Source organism: Rhineura floridana, chromosome 2 (genome assembly GCF_030035675.1).
Source record: "Rhineura floridana isolate rRhiFlo1 chromosome 2, rRhiFlo1.hap2, whole genome shotgun sequence".
Classification (NCBI taxonomy): Eukaryota; Metazoa; Chordata; class Lepidosauria; order Squamata; family Rhineuridae; genus Rhineura; species Rhineura floridana.
This window is the reverse complement of record NC_084481.1, coordinates 18,777,414-18,796,244: the sequence shown is the minus strand read 5'-3', so window position 1 is coordinate 18,796,244 and position 18,831 is coordinate 18,777,414. Positions and strand designations below refer to the sequence as shown.

The following is an 18,831-nucleotide window of genomic DNA, read 5'->3' as shown; positions in this document are numbered from 1 at the left end:
TCCAGACAAGACCGAGACGCTGTTAGTGAGTGCCTTCTCTGCCCAGATGGTGGATGTTCACCCTGTTCTAGATGGGGTTACACTCCCCTTGAAAGAACAGGTTCGTAGCTTGGGAGTTCTTTTCAACTCTTCCCTGTCTCTTGAGGCTCAGGTAGCCTCAGTGGCACGGAACGCTTTTTACCATCTTCGATTGGTAGCCCAGCTACGTCCCTATCTGGACAGCGACGACCTCGCCTCAGTCATTCATGCTCTGGTAACTTCTAGATTGGACTACTGCAATGCGCTCTACGTTGGGCTGCCCTTGAAGACAGTTCGGAAACTACAGTTAGTCCAGAATGCAGTGGCCAGATTGTTGACGCGGACCAGAAGGTCCGCTCATATAACACCTGTTCTGGCTCGTCTGCACTGGCTTCCTATTTGTTTCCGGGCTAAATTCAAAGTGCTGGTTTTGACCTATAAAGCCTTTCACGGCATGGGACCGCAATACCTGGTGGAGCGCCTCTCCCAATATGAAACTACCCGTACACTGCGCTCAACATCTAAGGCCCTCCGAGTACCATCCCATCGAGAAGCTCGGAGGGTGGTGACTAGAAATAGGGCCTTTTCGGTTGTGGACCCCGAACTGTGGAATGGTGTCCTTGATGAGGTGCGCCTGGCGCCGACGCTGCTATCTTTTCGGCGCCAGGTGAAAACCTTTTTATATTCCCAGGCATTTTAATGTGTACTATTAATATTTATTGATGTATTTTGTTGCTGCTTTGATTTTTGTTTACGTCTGTTTGGTTTGTTCCATTGTATTATTGTATTTATATATTTTCTGATTGTTTTGTTATATACACCGCCCAGAGAGCCCTTGGGCTTAGGGCAGTATATAAATTAAATTAAATAAATAAATAAATAAAAAATATACAACGGCATTATGATATCGGCTGTTTTATTTTCAATACCTTTCCTAATTATCCCTAGCATGGAATTTGCCTTTTTCACAGCTGCCGCACACTGGGTCGACATTTTCATCGTTCTGTCCACTACAACCCCAAGGTCTCTCTCCTGGTCAGTCACCGCCAGTTCAGACCCCATGAGCGTATATGTGAAATTCAGATTTTTTTCTCCAATACGCATAATTTTACACTTGTTTATATTGAATTGCATTTGCCATTTTTCCGCCCATTCACTCAGTTTGGAGAGGTCTGTTTGGAGAGGTCTTTTTGGAGCTCTTCGCAATCCCTTTTTGTTTTAACAACCCTGAACAATTTAGTGTCATCAGCAAACTTGGCCATTTCACTGCTCACTCCTAATTCTAGGTCATTAATGAACAAGTTGAAAAGTACAGGTCCCAATACCGATCCTTGAGGGACTCCACTTTCTACAGCCCTCCATTGGGAGAACTGACCGTTTATTCCTACTCTCTGCTTTCTGCTTCTTAACCAATTTCTTATCCACAAGAGGACCTCTCCTCTTATTCCATGACTGCTAAGCTTCCTCAGAAGTCTTTGGTGAGGTACCTTGTCAAACGCTTTTTGAAAGTCTAAGTACACTATGTCCACTGGATCATCTCTATCTATATGCTTGTTCACACTCTCAAAGACTTCTAATAGGTTACTGAGACAGGACTTTCCCTTGCAGAAGCCATGCTGGCTCTGCTTCAGCAAGGCTTGTTCTTCTATGTGCTTAGTTAATCTAGCTTTAATAATACTTTCTACCAGTTTTCCAGGGACAGAAGTTAAGCTAACTGGCCTGTAATTTCCGGGATCCCCCCTGGATCCCTTTTTGAATATTGGCGTTACATTTGCCACTTTCCAGTCCTCAGGCACGGAGGAGGACCTGAGGGACAAGTTACATATTTTAGTTAGAAGATCAGCAATTTCACATTTGAGTTCTTTGAGAACTCTCGGGTGGATGCCATCTGGGCCTGGTGATTTGTCGGTTTTTATATTGTCCATTAAGCCTAGAACTTCCTCTCTTGTTACCACTATTTGTCTCAGTTCCTCAGAATCCCTTCCTGCAAATGTTAGTTCAGGTTCAGGGATCTGCCCTATATCTTCCACTGTGAAGACAGATGCAAAGAATTCATTTAGCTTCTCTGCAATCTCCTTATCGTTCTTTAGTACACCTTTGACTCCCTTATCATCCAAGGGTCCAATCGCCTCCCTAGATGGTCTCCTGGTTTGAATGTATTTATAGAATTTTTTGTTGTTGGTTTTTATGTTCTTAGCAATGTGCTCCTCAAATTCTTTTTTAGCATCCCTTATTGTCTTCTTGCATTTCTTTTGCCAGAGTTTGTGTTCTTTTTTATTTTCTTCATTCGGACAAGACTTTCATTTTCTGAAGGAAGACTTTTTTGCCTCTAAGAGCTTCCTTGACTTTGCTCATTAACCATGCTGGCATCTTCTTGGCCCTGGCAGTACCTTTTCTGATCTGCGGTATGCACTCCAGTTGAGCTTCTAATATAGTGTTTTTAAACAACTTCCAAGCATTTTCGAGTGATGTGACTCTCTGGACTTTGTTTTTCAGCTTTTTACCAATCCCCTCATTTTTGTGACATTTCCTCTTTTGAAGTCAAATGTGACCGTGTTGGATTTTCTTGGCAATTGGGCATTTACATGTATGTTTAATTGAATAGCACTATGAATAGCTCCCAATCGGTTCAACAACACTTACATCTTGCACAAGGTCCCGGTCCCCACTGAGGATTAATTCCAGGGTTGCCATCTCTCTGGTCAGTTCCATGACCAACTGGTCTAGCGAATAGTCATTTAGAATATCTAGAAATTTTGCTTCTTTGTCATGACTGGAACACATGCGGCCAGTCTATGTCTGGGTAGTTGAAGTCACCCATTACTACCACATTTCCTAGTTTGGATGCTTCCTCAATTTCATATCTCATCTCAAGGTCTCCCTGAGCATTTTGATCAGGGGAACGATAGATCGTTCCCAGTATTAAATCCTTCCTGGGGCATGATATCACCACCCACAACGATTCTGTGGATGAGTCCGTCTCTTTGGGGGTTTCGAGCTTGCTGGATTCAGTGCCTTCTTTCACGTATAGAGCGACTCCGCCACCAATACGTCCTTCCCTGTCCTTCCGATATAGTTTATATCCAGGGATAACCGTATCCCACTGGTTTTCTCCATTCCACCAGGTCTCCGTTATGCTCACTATATCAATGCTCTCCTCTAAGACCAAGCACTCCAGTTCTCCCATCTTGGTTCGCAGGCTCCTAGCATTAGCGTACAGGCACTTGTAAGCAGTGTCTCTCTTCAAGTGTCTTTGGCACTTGTGGTTTGGCCTGTGGTAATTTTGCTCTTCTGAATTTATATCCTGTGCCCCTGCTCTCACAATGCCTACTTCTAGGCCTACCCCTTTTAAAATTTCATCACTTCTTTGGTCTTTATCCCAGGGCAGAGGTTTATTCTGAACCGGACCTTCCTAAGCTCCTGTCGGGTTTCCCCCCTCAGTCAGTTTAAAAGCTGCTCTGCCATCTTTTTAATTTTAAGTGCCAGCAGTCTGGTTCCATTCTGGTTCAAGTGGGGCCCGGCTTGTCCCAAAATGTTCCCCAGTGCCTAACAAATCCAAACTCTTCCACCCGACACCATCGTCTCATCCACGCATTGAGACTACAAAGCTGTGCCTGTCTGGCTGGTCCTGCGCGTGGAACCGGTAGCATTTCAGAGAAAGCCACCTTGGAGGTCCTGGCTTTCAGCATCCTACCTAGCAACCTAAATTTTGCTTCCAGGACCTCACGGCTGCATTTCTCCATGTCGTTGGTGCCAACGTGCACCATGACCACTGACTCCTCCCCAGCACTGTCTACCAAACTATCTAAACGACGGGCGATATCCGCAACCTTCGCACCAGGCAGGCAAAACACCTTGCGGTCTACACGCCCATCACACCCCCCCACTGTCTATGTTCCTAATGATCAAATCACCCACTACAAGGATCCCTCCACCCCCTGGAGATATATTCTCTGCACGAGAGGATAGCTGCTCATCCCCCAAGGAATGGGTCCCTTCTAAGGGATCGTTTCCCTCTTCCTCAGCTGGATGCTCTCCTTCCATGAGACCATCGTTCTCCATGATAGCAGAAGAGCTATCATCCTTGGAGTGGGACACAGCTATAACGTCCCTGAAGGCCTCCTCCACACACGTCTCTGCCTCTGTCAGCTTTTCCAGGTCCGCCACCTTGGCCTCAAGGAAATAAAGTTGTTCCTGGAGAGCCAGGAGCTCATTGCACTGAGAGCACACCCACGACTTCTGTCCAACAGGCAGATAGTCGTACATGCTGCAGGCAGTGCAAAACACTGGAAAGCCCCCACACCCTTGCTGGCTTCTTACCTGCATAGTTTTGTTTAATGTTTATTATGTCAACGGGTTGGAAACTGCGGTTTAGTTGAGGTCAGGGAACAGATGGGCAGAGTGGGGGGCCCTGGCCTCCTCGCCCTGCTGCCGAACTCGCTCTGCTGCTTAACTCGCCTTGACGCTTTGTCAGCTGGGGCCTTGACGCTTTGTCAGCTGGGGATCTCTCTAGCTCGTGGAGTAGGTTCCCTCGCTAGGGTGCTCTGAATTTATATGTGTGGTTGGTCCCTCCCAGATACTGCTGCCAGCCAATGATGCATTAATTGAGGCTGATGGCTCAACTATCAGCTGGGGCTTAACTCTTTAGGATTATCTCAGGCTTGCTTCCTTTGAAGGCAGGCTTCCTTCCTTAGCGAGGGGTGGGGCTGTTTAAGGATTTTGACTAGTGGTACTAAGGAAGGTTAACTAGCTTTTACTCTCTTTTTATTTTATTTGCTGACAACAACCACTTTTATCAGTGCAAGTTCCCCTGTAGTTTTAAGTGGTGCCTTGCACTCTGGCCTCGACAAACTAGACTAGCTTTTGGCTGCTTTTAATCTAAGCAAGGGGCTGTGACTTCCAGGCGAGTCTTTTTTGTTTGTTCAATCAATCAATTGCTTTATTTGCTTTTAGCCATAAGCCATTGCATACCAAACAACAAACAGTAAAACAATAAAATACATCTGTGGCCGAACAAGGTATAATTACAGACATATCAAGAATTATTAATATAGAGTTTTGGCATAATTTGCTCTGATCTTTCTAGCTGTAAGACCAAAATTTGCCACTGCAATTATAACTGTGATTTGCTTATCCGCCAAGAGGTCTGGAATTAAAATGTCAATAGGGCACCCCTCCCTATAGTTAATCAAGGGCTTCAAAAATTTATGTCTAGGGCTATTGTACAACGGACACTTTAAGATATAGTGGGCAAGATCCTCTGGCTCATTGGGTCCACAAATACAGTAACGCTCCTCCTTCGGAGTTCCCATATATCTGCCCTCCAGATAAGCTGAGGGCATCATCTGGAATCTAATTTCGTATAAGCTCTGCGTAAAGGCGCACTAGTTAAAACAGTAAAATATGAAGAAATAACATGATTTCCTTTAAAAAGGGGGTACCAATGTGAAAAAGGGGACGCCACTATGGTAGCCCTATCTTTATTCGCATCAAAGTTTAAAACCCAATTGCGGAGCTCCAATGGTGAAAAAGTTAAAAGGTTTCTAGGGGAAAGATTATAACAGCCAAATAATTTCCTGGAGGTTTGGGCCCAACCCCCAATCAGGAGTTGCTCTTGCCAGCAGAGTTTGGTAATAGAGGAATCTTCCATCATTAAAATTTTCCTCCAAAACCTTAAAACAGCCAAGTCAATTTTAGCTGACAATGATGGGAGACCTAATTCAGCCCTTATGTGAGCAGATGGAGACCCCCGAGGAAGTCCCAAAATCTGCCTCATGAAAGAGTTTTGTAAGGGCTCTACGATGGCATTGAGCAAATAGCCCCAGAGTTCTGCTCCATAGAGAATTTTGGGCAAGGCTTTAGCTGTGAAAATTTTCAGCATCAGGGTGATCAGCTGCCCTCCACGGGAGTAAAAAAACCTTTTTATTTGTCCAAAACCTCTTGCTCCTATTAATTTGGTTAGTTCAAGGTGTGGCTTCCACGAGAGTTTATCATTAAAAATTATGCCAAGATATTTAAAAGAGTGAACTTGCTCTAGCGATCTCCCATTCAATGTCCAATTTGTTTTGGTTCTCCTTTGGTTCCCGCAAACCATAATTTTAGATGATTTACTTGCAAATGCTGAGCGTGGCAATATTCCTCTAAACGGGTTAACGTTCTTTTTAAGCCTATCTTGTTTAGGGAGATGAGGACAAAATTGTCAGCGTATAATAGGGCTGAATTATTATTTTTTTCCCACTGAAGGAGGAAAAAATTTGGGAGAGGTCAATGTAGGAACAATATCATTTATAAAATAGTTAAAAAGGAAGGGGGCCAATATACATCCTTGCTTGACCCCTGTCATTGCAGGAATTTCTCGGGAGAGGGCAGCATTCCTGCCAAGACGAACTCATAGAAAGTTAGATTGATGGAGAGATCTAATTAGCCACACAAGTCTCTTGTCAATATTAGTTGTATTCAGCTTATGCCACAACAACTCCCTATCTACCGAATTGAAAGCTTGGGCAAAGTCTACAAAAGCCAGAAAGAGTGAAGCTCTCTGGCCTGTTAAGGTCTTGGTTATTAAATGCTGGAGGATGTAGACTTGGTCTACTGTATTCCTACCCTTCCTGAAGCCCGCCTGTTCCTGGTGAATAACTGAGTATTTGGAGTCCCATTCCACAAGTTTGTTTAAAAGGAAACGCCCGTAAAGTTTGGCAGTAACATCAAGAAGGCTGATAGGTCTATAATTATGGGGGTCCAAAGGGTCCCCTTTCTTGAAAATTGGTACTATTATGCTAGTACGCCAACCCGATTGATTGATTGATTGTTGTTTTCCCACCTAGAACAGCCTGACCTTTCTTTAACCTAGGGAAACAGAGCTTGTGGTTGTGTTTAAGGAAGGCTAAAACTGCCCTTTTTAGCAAGGACTGAGCTGACTCTCTCCCTGTATGTATTGGTGGAGTTTCCTTTTTCCCCTTCTCTCCGTCTGGAATTTAGCCTTGTTTACAGTGTCCCCTGAAGCTTTCCTGCTAGGGTGGTGTTGAAAACTAGCTTTCTATAGGCTTCTTTCTCCTAGTATCTGTCTCCTAAGATATAGGTTCTTTCAGGATTTGGCTCCTAGCTTAGGGTGACCTTAGGCTGCCCTTATTACTTATTGCTCTGAGCTGTTTTAATTCAATTAAATAGTGAAATAAATGGGAGCTACTTACCCTCTTTTCGCTCTGCTGCTTAACTCGCCTTGACGCTTTGTCAGCTGGGGCTCCCTCTAGCTCGTGGAGCAGGCTCCCTAGCTAGGGTGCTCTGAATTTATATCCTATGAGGTGATGAGGGATATAGTGAAACCCAGTCACTGGATGCTGAAGCATTATTATTAGAAGAAAAAGCTAATGAGGATTCTGCTGAAGTAGAAGAACAGAGATGCACTATCACTGCTCAGGGTAAGGATAGATTGGCTTTATATTATGTTAAGTATTGAAATTTATTGTTTGCTATTTTCTGTGTTATAAGGGCAGTGAGGGATCAGTGAGGGATCTCTTAACAAAGGGTGGTATATACATTTAATAAATAATAATAATATCATTATTGAATTAATTTACCCGTACACTTAACACACCAGACAAAATTTGCATATTTTCTTTTTCTTTCATTTTTGTGTGTAAAACCAACTATGAAACACTTGGTCTTCAGCCATCAAGTTAATATTAGTGTACAGTATTCGCAGGAAATTTAGGACTAACATTAATTTTCTGGACCTCCTTTGTAGGTCCTGTTCTAATTGAAAAAAAGAAAAAGTAATACTATCTACAGCATTGGAAACAGCATTAAATTAGCCTGAACCGATATAATATACATGTCTCAAAATAATGTTGAATATATTTTTAAAAATGCAGTGTAAAAATTATGCATTTTATTTTGAACTGTGCTATTATTAATAAACAAGTTAACCATCCCGTTCTGATAAATGATAAATTTAAACCCAAGTCACTTAAAAACTTGTTGAATGAAAGTAGTAACTTTCGGTTTGTAGGAACATTTAGGGAGGAGGGCCTGGACATGCATGTTGCCCCAGGCCCAGTACTAGCTCTCAGTGGCCCTGGATGGTCAAAAAGTAGGAAAGCATTCCCTCATAGAAAGATGGTGACCTAACTAGTCCTGGACAGAAAAATAACAGTGCAGAGCTAGGGGAAATGGGGTAGAGAGTCAGGGAGAAAGGTTCTAGGTAAGGAGCAAAGAAAAAGCTGGGTTCCAGCACTTATCTAAAGTCACAACCCATTTGCAATATCTTAGCAACCCATTTGTAAATTAAGCTTGTCTGGAAGCACCCAGAGAAAAGCATTTTCCCCTCTGGTTCCAGGTTCTCAATTGCCTCTTCCCAAAACAGCTTTTATTTTTTTTTTAAAAAGGGTAAATCAGTCTGCCATGACACAAGTATGTGTATTACACATAGTTCAGGCCCTAACATTAAAAAAATACTTATTTGTGTTGCCCAGCAAACGTTGTACAAAATGATCTCAGACAGCTACAGTGTTATATTTGGGGGGGAAATGCATCTTTTTACAGGGAAACCAAGATGGAAAAAAGCCCTTGGGAAAACAGTTACTTATTCCAAGGACAAGCCAGCAGATGTCAGAAGATCAGAGACTCCCGAGGAACCAAACCAAGATGAAGAAAAAGCGGATGCAAATGGTGAAGTGGAGCAGATCCGTTCTCTTGTAGAAGAAGGAGGAGGAAGAGAAGAAGAAATGGGAAGCACTGCTGATCAAAGCCCTCCTCCTTCCAGCCCTCTCATGGAAGAACACCCCTTGCCACTTGAGGAAGACCAGCCTTCTGCCAAAGAGTTTCTCCATCCTTCTAGGCCTCATCCAGATCTTGCTAATGAGATGGCCACTGTTTCCCATCCAATAGTCTCCACTGCAAATGGGCCCCAGCTTGATGCAGTTCAAAGCAGTGAGCTTCCAGAAGTAAGTGCTGTTTTTTCCAGACATACATACCCAAGGAGTTGATTTTTGAATTTATTCTTGAACTGTTTGTGAGGGAGGTGCTAGTTCCGTCAGGGAGGTCCATGCAGTCAGGTCAACGCATGTGTTTGGGTTACCCTTATGCTTTCTCCCAGCCAGCCATATGAGAACTCCTCATGGATAAGAAACACCTGTGTGGCTGGGGGAATATCTAAAGGACACAAAAGTTAGCTAGGTGTGCTAGGCTGTGTACACACTTGTTTGTAGCACAAAAATGTAGTTTTTTTCAAAACACAGTTGTTTATGCCCATCCTCAACATGCTGCTTCAATCTAGATCAACTGGTAGATCCTGTTGTCCAGATGGGTAGGTGGGGTTACTTGGTATGTGTTTAAAAACCCTCCCCCTGGTAAGATCATGCACTTGAAAACCTTGCCCTTGTGTTATTGGTATATACCCCCACACAACATCATTGGTCAGGTGTGGATACACCCCCCACCCCCATTGCTGGGACTACCTACATCTGTTTTCAAATAGACACACTGCAGGGTAATGCAGAATCAATTTGCAATGAGTTTTTATTTTTGGAATGAAACCAGTTTGTCAAGAAGTGGCAAGTGGGCAAAACTGCAAGGAGCAAAAAAATGTGCAACAGGTCTAGACTGTGCGGACTAGGTAGAAAAAACAAGAACTAAGTCTCTATTGATTCTAGAATAAAATGTATGTATGCAGCCCAAGTTATGCCTGATGGCGAGGACCCAACTGCGTGTTACATTAAATGTGTAGCGTGCAGCATTTTCGATGTGTTTTTTTAAAAATTCTGATACTGAAAAGGGGTGATTTTCATTGGGACCACAATGTGTGAAGAGGGGAGGTTTAGCCCTTCCCACCCCAGCTGCGATCCCCACGAAAATCCCCACAGCAATTCCCTTAGAATGAAAGGACCTGTTTGGGTAATTCCTGCTCGGGGAGGGGTGGGGTTTGTGAGGATAGTGCTTGGAGAGGGAAGAGTTAAACCTCCCCCCTCTGGACTCTGTGGTCCCAATGAAAATCCAGAGTCACCACTAAGGTAAGACTGTAAGAAGAGCCCTGCTGGATCAGGCCAAAGGCCCATCTGGTCCAGCACCCTGTTCTCACAGTGCTCAACCACATACCCATTGAGGAAGCCCACAAGCAGGACCTGAGTGCAACAGCACTTGTGATTCCCAGGAACGATTATTCAGAGGCATACTGCCTCCGACAGTGGAGGCAGAACACAGCCATCCTGGCAAGTAGGAACTGATAGCCTTATCTTCCATGAATGTCTCTAATCCACCTTAAAGCCACCCACGTTGATGGCCATCTCTATGTCTTGTAATCGTCTACAAAAGACATCAATTTCAAGGAACACCTACATCTCATGAGTCAACAACGCCTGCTAACGTAAGAGTGTGCTGTGTTTGTGAATCTTCTTTATTTTAACTGCACAGGATCCCCCTCAGAACGAAGAGGAGGAGAGACGATCATGGGAACAGATAATAGCCGAGAGGGCAGAGAAAAGGCGGCTGGCGGTAGAGAGAAGGCGGAGGGAGCAGGAGGAGCAGAAGCGGAAAGAGCAAGAGCAGCAGGAGCGGATGGAGAGAATGAAGGAAGGAATGGAAGAGGAGCAGCGGAAGAGGAGGGAGGAGATGAGGTTAGTAAGGGTGACGGGAAGATAATCCTCTGTAACAAAGCAGTGGCACCATCAGGGCAGGACTTTGGGGCAGGAGCCCAAGGCCCCACTCAGCAGAATGAGCAAGCAGGAGGGCCCTCCAAACACGACAGGGCTGACTTCCCATATTTTGAAGGAAGTGCAGTAAATACACACATTATCATCTAAAGAGGAGGGTCCCTAGTAAGGCCATTAAGGTCAGCACCTAAAATTATCCAAGTATGCCAGTATGAGAAGCGAGAGAACTGAAATTGACATATGTCTTCACCTGATACTTTTGTTGTTGCTGTTATGTGCCTTCAAGTCGATTACGACTTATGGCAACCCTATGAATCAGCGACCTCCAAGAGCATCTGTCAGGAACCACCCTGTTCAGATCTTGTAAGTTCAGGTCTGACCTGATACTATAAGACACTCTTTTTTTTCTTCATAGAATGGATGCCAAGTTGTCTCAGTGTTTCAAAGCAGGGAAGGTCACTGTACAATTTGCACAGGCTTCTACTCATCATTAGTATGGCAGCAAACCAGGAGCGATAATGTAGATGCCTTCCTTTTTTAAAAGTTAAGGCTCTGAAACTAATTTTAATGCCATTCTTCTTAATTTGCAAAGTATATAATGGATTGAATGAATGAAGCCAGATGTGTTCCTCTTTATTTTTCAGAAAAGTTTGGTTTTATATACGATGGGCTTATTTTCCAGCACAAAAACTGATGGACAGAGACGTTTTGATTTCAAAGAAATTCAAGTTGTGCATTTATGGACATGGACTTACAATAGCTAGACACAGGGCCCTTTCAGAATGTTGCAATTTTTGGGAAACCTGAAAAATTCAGGTTACACAGTTAGAGCTGATTGGGAGGTCTTGCACAATAAACCCACTTTCCCAAAAAGATTGACTTTTTTTGTGATAAGGGACAGGAAAATTCACTGGAAGGCTCCACCTATGTTTTGCCTCTAGCCCCACCTACCACTGCCATGCGGCCCCCGCGGGGTTGTCCATGAGACAAAGTGGCCCTTGAGCTGAGAAAGGTTCCCCACCCCAACTCTAAAGTATAGTTCTCATGATTGCTGGGGGGGGGCGTCAGAAAGGGCCAGTTTTCTTAATAACTGAAACATCAGAGGCAAGTCTAAATAAGGGACTCCAGGGGTTAAACGACCAGAGAGTCTGTACTAAACACAGATTTCCATCAGACTGCCTCATATCCTTAGTGCCCTACAAAGCTTCCTGCATTCCTTCCAACACTCAGTCTCTCCTCCAAAAGAGTTCACATTCTGATGGTCAAAAGCAGTATTGGAAAGTCAGGAAGTTAAATTCAAACTTGTCCAAGTTAACCTCAGAATGCTGTACTTCTGATAATAGTTTGAGGGTGAGGGTGTTCACAGTTAAATTTCAAACCTGAAGCAAATGAAATCCAACATTTGCAAAAATGAAATTGTAAATATTAAGACTGATTCAGATTTCCTGGCAAATTCCCAAGCTATACCAGCAAATTATTCCAAGTCTTAGAATCATAGAATCACAGAAGAGTAGAGTTGAAAGGGGCCTATAAGGCCATCGAGTCCAACCCCCTGCTCAATGCAGGTATCCATCTTAAACCCTACCCGACAGGTGGCTGTCCAGTTGCCTCTTGAAGGCCTCCAGTGTTGGAGAGCCCCCCACCTCCCTAAGTAATTGGTTCCATTGTTGTACTGCTCCAACAGGAAGTTTTTCCTGATGTTCAGCCAAAATCTGGTTTCCTGGAACTTGTCTGTGCTTAATCTAGAATGCACTAGCCAGCTATCTTGCCCTTTTATTAGAGCAGGGATGAGGAACCTATGGCCCTCCAAATGTAGTTGGATTTCAGCTCCGATCATCCCCTGACCATTGGCTGTGCTGGGTAGAGTTGGAGTCTAACAACTTCTGGAGGGGGCCCCCCCAGTTCTTTATGCCCGTTTTAGAAGAATGCCTGCTAAATGCCCCTCCCCTGTCTGGTCAGTCCTGTTGCTTTTCCTTTGCTTCCAAACAACCTGCTGGGACCTTCCCCATGGACACCTCTTCCTTTTAGTCTAAGGAAACAGCAGCTAGAAGAAGAGCGCCAGCGTCAAGAGGCGGAGGCAACAAGGCAGTGGGAAGCTGAGAGGGCAGCCCAAGAACGGGCAAGGCGGCAACTGGAGGAACACCGCAGGAAACTTCTAGAAATGCAGAAGAAAAAGCAGGAGGAAGAACAAGAACGCTCAGGTGCTCCGCGTCTGAGGGGACCCTTGATAAAATGCCCTCCATGGGCTCTTCCTCTGTCATCACCCCTTAGCCTGTGGGCTTCTCCAGTGGCAGTGCTGGGTGGCTACAAGCTACCATTTTGTATTTCTCACATAGCCTCCAAGTGCCCAATGTCGCATAACTGTGGAATACTGTGACATACTAAGATGGCAGCCCTCACTCAGGTGTGTCATGTAATGCCCTAGACCAGCCTTTCCCAACCAGTGTGCCTCTAGATGTTGTTGGACCACAACTCCCATCAGCCTCAGCCAGCATTGCCAATGGTCAGGAAAGATGGGAATTGTGGTCCAACAACATCTGGTGGCCCACTAGTTGGGAAAGGCTGCCCTAAACCACCTTTTAATTTTTTTAAAGTGTATTAGGTTTTATAAAAAATACAGAGAAAGAACACCTGTCAAGATCCTCAACCAACCCACACCTCCGCCCAATTACCCCTCCCTTCCACTCTCAGCAAATAACCTGTTGATCAGCAGTCACTATCTACACAGGCACAGACGTTTTATCATCACAGCAACCTTGAGAGGTAGGGTAGGCTGAGAAATAGTGACTGGCCCAAGGCACCCAGCTAAGTGGGGACTTGAACCTGGGTCTCTCCCATCGTACGCCAACATTCTAACCACAACACCACACTGGCACTTCATCTCTCTTTATGTATTTGTACAACCTTTCACTTTTGCCCATCAACTTTTATTACATAGGACAATCAATACAACAGGGGTGGCCAAGGTGGTGCTCTCCAGATGGACTACAACTCCCATCTTCCCTGACCGTTGGTCCTGCTGGCTGGGGCTGATGGGAGTTAGAAGCAAATAACAGCTGGAGGGCACCAGGTGGGCTGCCCCTGGGGTACACAGATGTCAAAACAAGGTTTACCATAACCCCAGTTCACTGTGCACATTTGGTATGTCCAAAATTGGGTATTTTAATCAACTCAAAACTTTAAACAGATCACAGTAGCTGCTAACTGTAACCATTTTTTCCCCGTAGAAGTGGAGAAGCATAGACAGAAAGAAAGGGCAATGTGGCTGGAAGAGGAACGCCGATGTTTAGGTGAGATGGCAGAAGAGCAGCGCTTGGAGTATGAGACCAGGAAGTGGGAAGAAGAAGAGCGAGCGAGGCGTGAGGCTGAGGAGAGAAGGAAAAGAGCTGAGGAAGAGGCTAGGATTGCTTTAGAGGAAGCGAGGAAGCTAGCCTTATCACTGGCAAGGTATGCTGCTCCACAAGAGAAATTAACTGTTAATACTGAAATACGGCTCATTAGTGGTTATTTTGCTCTCAGATGCTAGTCTGACAGGGAAGGGCTGTAGCTCGGGTAGAGCATCTCCTTTGCATGCACAAGGCCCCAGGTTCAATCCCCAGCATCTCCAGGTAGCGCTATGGCCCCCCTCCAGACATCCTTTTTATTGTGCACTTTTGAGTGTTCGTGAGTCATTGTTTCCAGTCTGTACATGCCCTGTTACTTCCTGCTGATAGCCTATAACTTTGTTTTTACCACAAATGTTTTTTTGGGGGGGGGCTTTTGTTGCGCTATAGTGCAAGAATCTCAAAGCATCCCAGAGCTATTAAAGCAGAATGTTGTGTGGAAGGTTCAGTATAAATCCACGACCAACACACTGTTATTGCATCAATGTCCAGCTGCAGAATGCACCTGCCAAAAAATCTACCAGCCTGGAGGGGCCTGAGGAGACTCGCTGTCTGAAACCCTGGAGAGTCACTGCCAAGTCAGTGCAGACTAAACTAATGATTGCCAATAAAATTCTAAAAGGCTTGGGCCCAGGATACATAATGGATTGAATTTTCCATACCAGCAGCCTGCATGCTCCTTAAGGTCTGTTGGTTCAGCTCCATGTTCCAACGGTGGCTGAGGCATGGCTGGCTGGGCTGTGGGACAGAGCCTTTTCTGGGGCTGCACCTAGATTATGGGACTCCCTCTGGAGATCTGTGTTTGGCCTCTCTCTCTCCTTGCCACCTGAGATGTTCTCATTCAAGGCAGCATTTGATCTGCTTGGTGGAGTTTTAATGGACTGAGACCCTCTTGGTTTTTGTACCTGTGTCTGTTTTCATGCTTTATTCTTTACTACTTTATTGTACTGTTTTGTAGTTTTAAAAATTGTTGTAACCTGCCCTATGTATCGAGCAGACTTTCCAAGTTATATATAAACACTTTACAACAGAAAGTAAAGGTCCAACTTCCAAATTACCTGTTTGCTGATATTAATCCACCTCTCTGTTTTCAGACAAAGAGCAGCGTTGGAAAAGGAACAGCAATTCCAATATAAGTTGTTTGTGGAAGCCAGGGGACTAGAGCGAGGGCAGGAGATTTCACGTCCATGGGTTTATTCGTATTTCCAGCATGCTTTTTTAAAAGTGGGAGATGAAGATTAAACTGCGAGTACTTTCCCCCCCAACAACATGCAACCAGGAAGCTGCCTTTTCTCATCCTACCCCTTCAGCATCCTATTCCTCACTGTTAATTCAGAGGCGGCTATCCATTTAAATCCACACGTTAGATGAGAACTGCTGCATTCTGACTGGCCATCTTACAGAGTGCAAGTCGAAATGTAAAAGCCCTTTCCAAGCCCTCTTTAAGCAACAAGCAATAGAAGAAATGGCCTCATCTGGACAACTGAACTATTTTGGACATTTGCAATTATTTGCTGGAAAGAAGAACTAAACCTTTCATAAGACTGGGGATCAGAGAAATGAGCTGTTAATGAAGTCTAATGAAAGTTGCAAGTCAGCTACTCTCCTTTATTCCAGAACAGGGAGAGAAAACCAGTGACCTGTAGGCAACATGTCTGGGGCCTCAGCCATTAGTATCACACATCTCTCTTTAGGTCAAGGATGGGGAACCTGTGATGCTCCAGATGTTGTTGGACTCCAGCTTCCTTCATCCCTGAACATTAACCATGCTAGTAGCATGGATGGCAGTTGGAGTCCAACAACATCTGGAAGGTCACAGGTACCCTCTTTGCTCTAAGCAATGCAAAGCCAAGCAGAGAAGCCCCCACACTCTTATGTGTTCCCTTGTCCATATGCAAGGGACTAGTGTCACAAGGGGATAGGTTGGGAAACATATTGTGATTCTTCTTTCCATGGCCAAACCACAGCTGTAGCATGTTGGGGGTGGAGAGAGGAAGAAGAGTGACCCACAGATTATTTCCCCTTCCTTAATTAAGTCCCACCTCTTGGGCCCCTTTTTTATTGGATATTAGTAGTATTAAACACTTATCTTGTCCTTCCTCCCAAAGGGAGTCCACGGCGGCGTGCTCCCTGCAGTCCCACTCTCATATTGGTTAAGTCACTTCCTCATTTTGTAGCTAGTGTCTTCTCTGAGTGCAGGCAGCTATTTTCTGTTGCCTGGAGTCCTAGGCTGCTACAGAAGAATAACCTTTAGCCTCCTGAGCACTATGACAGTCCTCTCCTTTGGAGTGCATGAATGATCTTGGGCCTGTAGAGCAAGGGGGTGCATACATTGTCTGTTTTTATATGACATCTCTGTTCTAGGCCATGCACTTGTTCCTGCATCTTAGGGGTGCCAAAGGTGAGGAAGGCAGAAGAGAGATCAACAGCAAGGTTCAAAGGCCTTTTAGATCTGTTCAAGATTAAATTGTACTAAAGAAATGCACTTTATAGTGCATTATATAGTATAGAAATGCATTAAAGTTACCTATAATCATAATCAGAAATATAGATGTGCCCAAGAAATAATCAGATGATGTGATGGGGCAGGGAAGAGACTATCCCTTCCCTTCCATAAATGGTGCCTTGCTTCAGATTTTCTTGGTTCAGGTGCATAAGGCTTTTTATTCAAGAGCCACTCTAAGAATGGACATCATGTTCTCCAGAATGATTGCTGCAGTGGGACATTTCAAAGTTTCACTCACATAAATCTCTCTCATTAGTTGCCAGCTTTTTGATCCTGGCCCTCCATCTTATTTTATTACAGAGAATTTGTAGCGTGATTTTAAATACAAGATTTCCAAAGCAAGGAACAGTCAAAATAAAAAACTGTATAAAAAAATCACTCAACTCATTTGTGCCTTTTATAACTCCCACACACATAAGTTTAGCAGGCAAAAGATTCATGTACAGTAGGGCCCCACTCATACGGCGGGTTATCTTCCGGACCCCTGCTGTAAAGCGGAACTCATTGAATAGAATGGCATGCAATGCCCGAAAACCGCTGTAAAAGCAGAACAAGCACCGTATGAGTGGGGCTTTAGTCTAATTGAGACTGCTATATTAGCGAATCGCTGTAAAGCGGGGCCCTACCGTACTCAATTTCTACATTAGGCTGCTATTAAAAAGTACAGCAGGAGAGCCAGAGGGGTAAAAGGATAAATGTGGTACCAGTCATAAACCCTTAATTTTACCTGTATCCCAGCCCAGCATCTGTGGAGGCCTTCTTTGGTGGCCCCAGGACAATTACTCCCAACTTTTTTTTTTTTTTTAAAGTCACACTTTAGAACCTGATGAGCCAAAACACAGACACCATTCTTGTTTGTTGCAAGAAATTAATTGTTGCTCCACCCTTTCATCATTTTACACCCCAAAATCCTGCAAATGCTCCATGTGAGAGATGCATGCATGCTTGTGGTCTGCATGTGTGCAGTAAGTGTGGTGTGACCATATTGCAGAGTTTTCCTATTGCTAGGGTATAACTAGTTCCCTGTTATTAGACAGCAACATCAGAGCATGTGTGTATGTCAGCACTGTGTGATCTCCACAGTCGGGACCAGGAGGACATAGTTGCCTTTCCATGGTAAGCCTGAGGCTAGGCAGGGGAAGCAGCAATGACTGTAGTGTAATGTGCTGTGCCACAGCCCCAAGTCAGTCATCTTGTGACTGGAAGCCACAGCACTTTCTCAACACTCAAAATGTGCCCACTGGTCCACAAATTCATGCAACCCCTGGCTTAGAGAGCCACAATGTGGATGGGACAGGAAGCAGTAGGAACAGTTAAAACCTAGCTATACCATGCATATTCTACATCCTGGCTGCAGCAGCATTCACATTATGAAAAATTAAACCAGAGAGGTAATGGTATTGTAACAACATATGACTGTATAATGAAGGTTGTGATTTTCAGTCTTGCTCTGCACTCATCGCCCCAGCTAACATAGGACTGCAAAACCTGTGACACTCCAGGTACTTCTATTTAGCACTGCAAGCCCACATTTCATCATAATCAATCTCAAGGCAGGGTACAATGATAAAACTGACAAATTAAAACAGATCCATTCCAATTCACACAGAAAGGAGAGCATATAAAACAGCATTAGAACAGAAAAGTAGGAGTCATCTTTCCAGTTTACAGGAGGAGTAAACTAGCATCCTACAAATACCTGACAAAATAAGCAAGTTCTTTTCTAGCACCAACCATATTGCCAAGGACAGTCCCACAAATGGGGCACTACTGCACAGAAGGCCCTTTCCCATATCAATGCACAGTATACCTCGCCTGACAACGAGGATACCACGTAAGGCTTCCCTTGACGATCTTAATGTTCAAGTTGGATTCTAACTCCCATCAACTCCAGCCAGCATGGCCAGTGATGATTTTTATTTATTATTTAGTTAGTTTAGTTTAGTTAATTTAATTTATATACCGCCCTAAGCCCGAAGGCTCTCTGGGCGGTGTACAAAAAGATAAAAACAAGCACAATATATAAATACAATAAATAATAATAAAAAAAACAAAAAAAACACAATATTTGATTTATATCCTGCCCTTTCTCCCAGCAGGAGCCCAGGGCGGCAAACAAAAGCACTAAAACACTTTAAAACATCATAAAAACAGACCTTAAAATACATTAAAACAAAACAACTTTAAAAACATTTTTTTAAAAAGCTTTAAAGACATCTTTTTAAAAAGGATTAAAAAACATTGTTTAAACAAAAGGTTTTCAAAAAACATATTAGAA

The 18,831-nt window shown here is 44.0% G+C and overlaps 1 protein-coding gene across 1 annotated transcript in view; it reads left to right on the top strand.

Annotated features, from left to right (window-relative positions):
- KIAA2012 (KIAA2012 ortholog) overlaps nucleotides 1-16,886 on the top strand; it is a 49,993-nt gene extending 33,107 nt beyond the window's left edge. Inside the window, exons 5-9 of the mRNA XM_061607972.1 lie at nucleotides 8,560-8,960; nucleotides 10,426-10,628; nucleotides 12,693-12,865; nucleotides 13,892-14,111; nucleotides 15,142-16,886. Of these exons, the coding sequence (XP_061463956.1) occupies nucleotides 8,560-8,960; nucleotides 10,426-10,628; nucleotides 12,693-12,865; nucleotides 13,892-14,111; nucleotides 15,142-15,289 (1,145 nt within the window). The 3' untranslated portion in view covers nucleotides 15,290-16,886. The remainder of the gene's footprint in view (nucleotides 1-8,559; nucleotides 8,961-10,425; nucleotides 10,629-12,692; nucleotides 12,866-13,891; nucleotides 14,112-15,141) is intronic.
- Nucleotides 16,887-18,831: the final 1,945 nt, after the last annotated feature.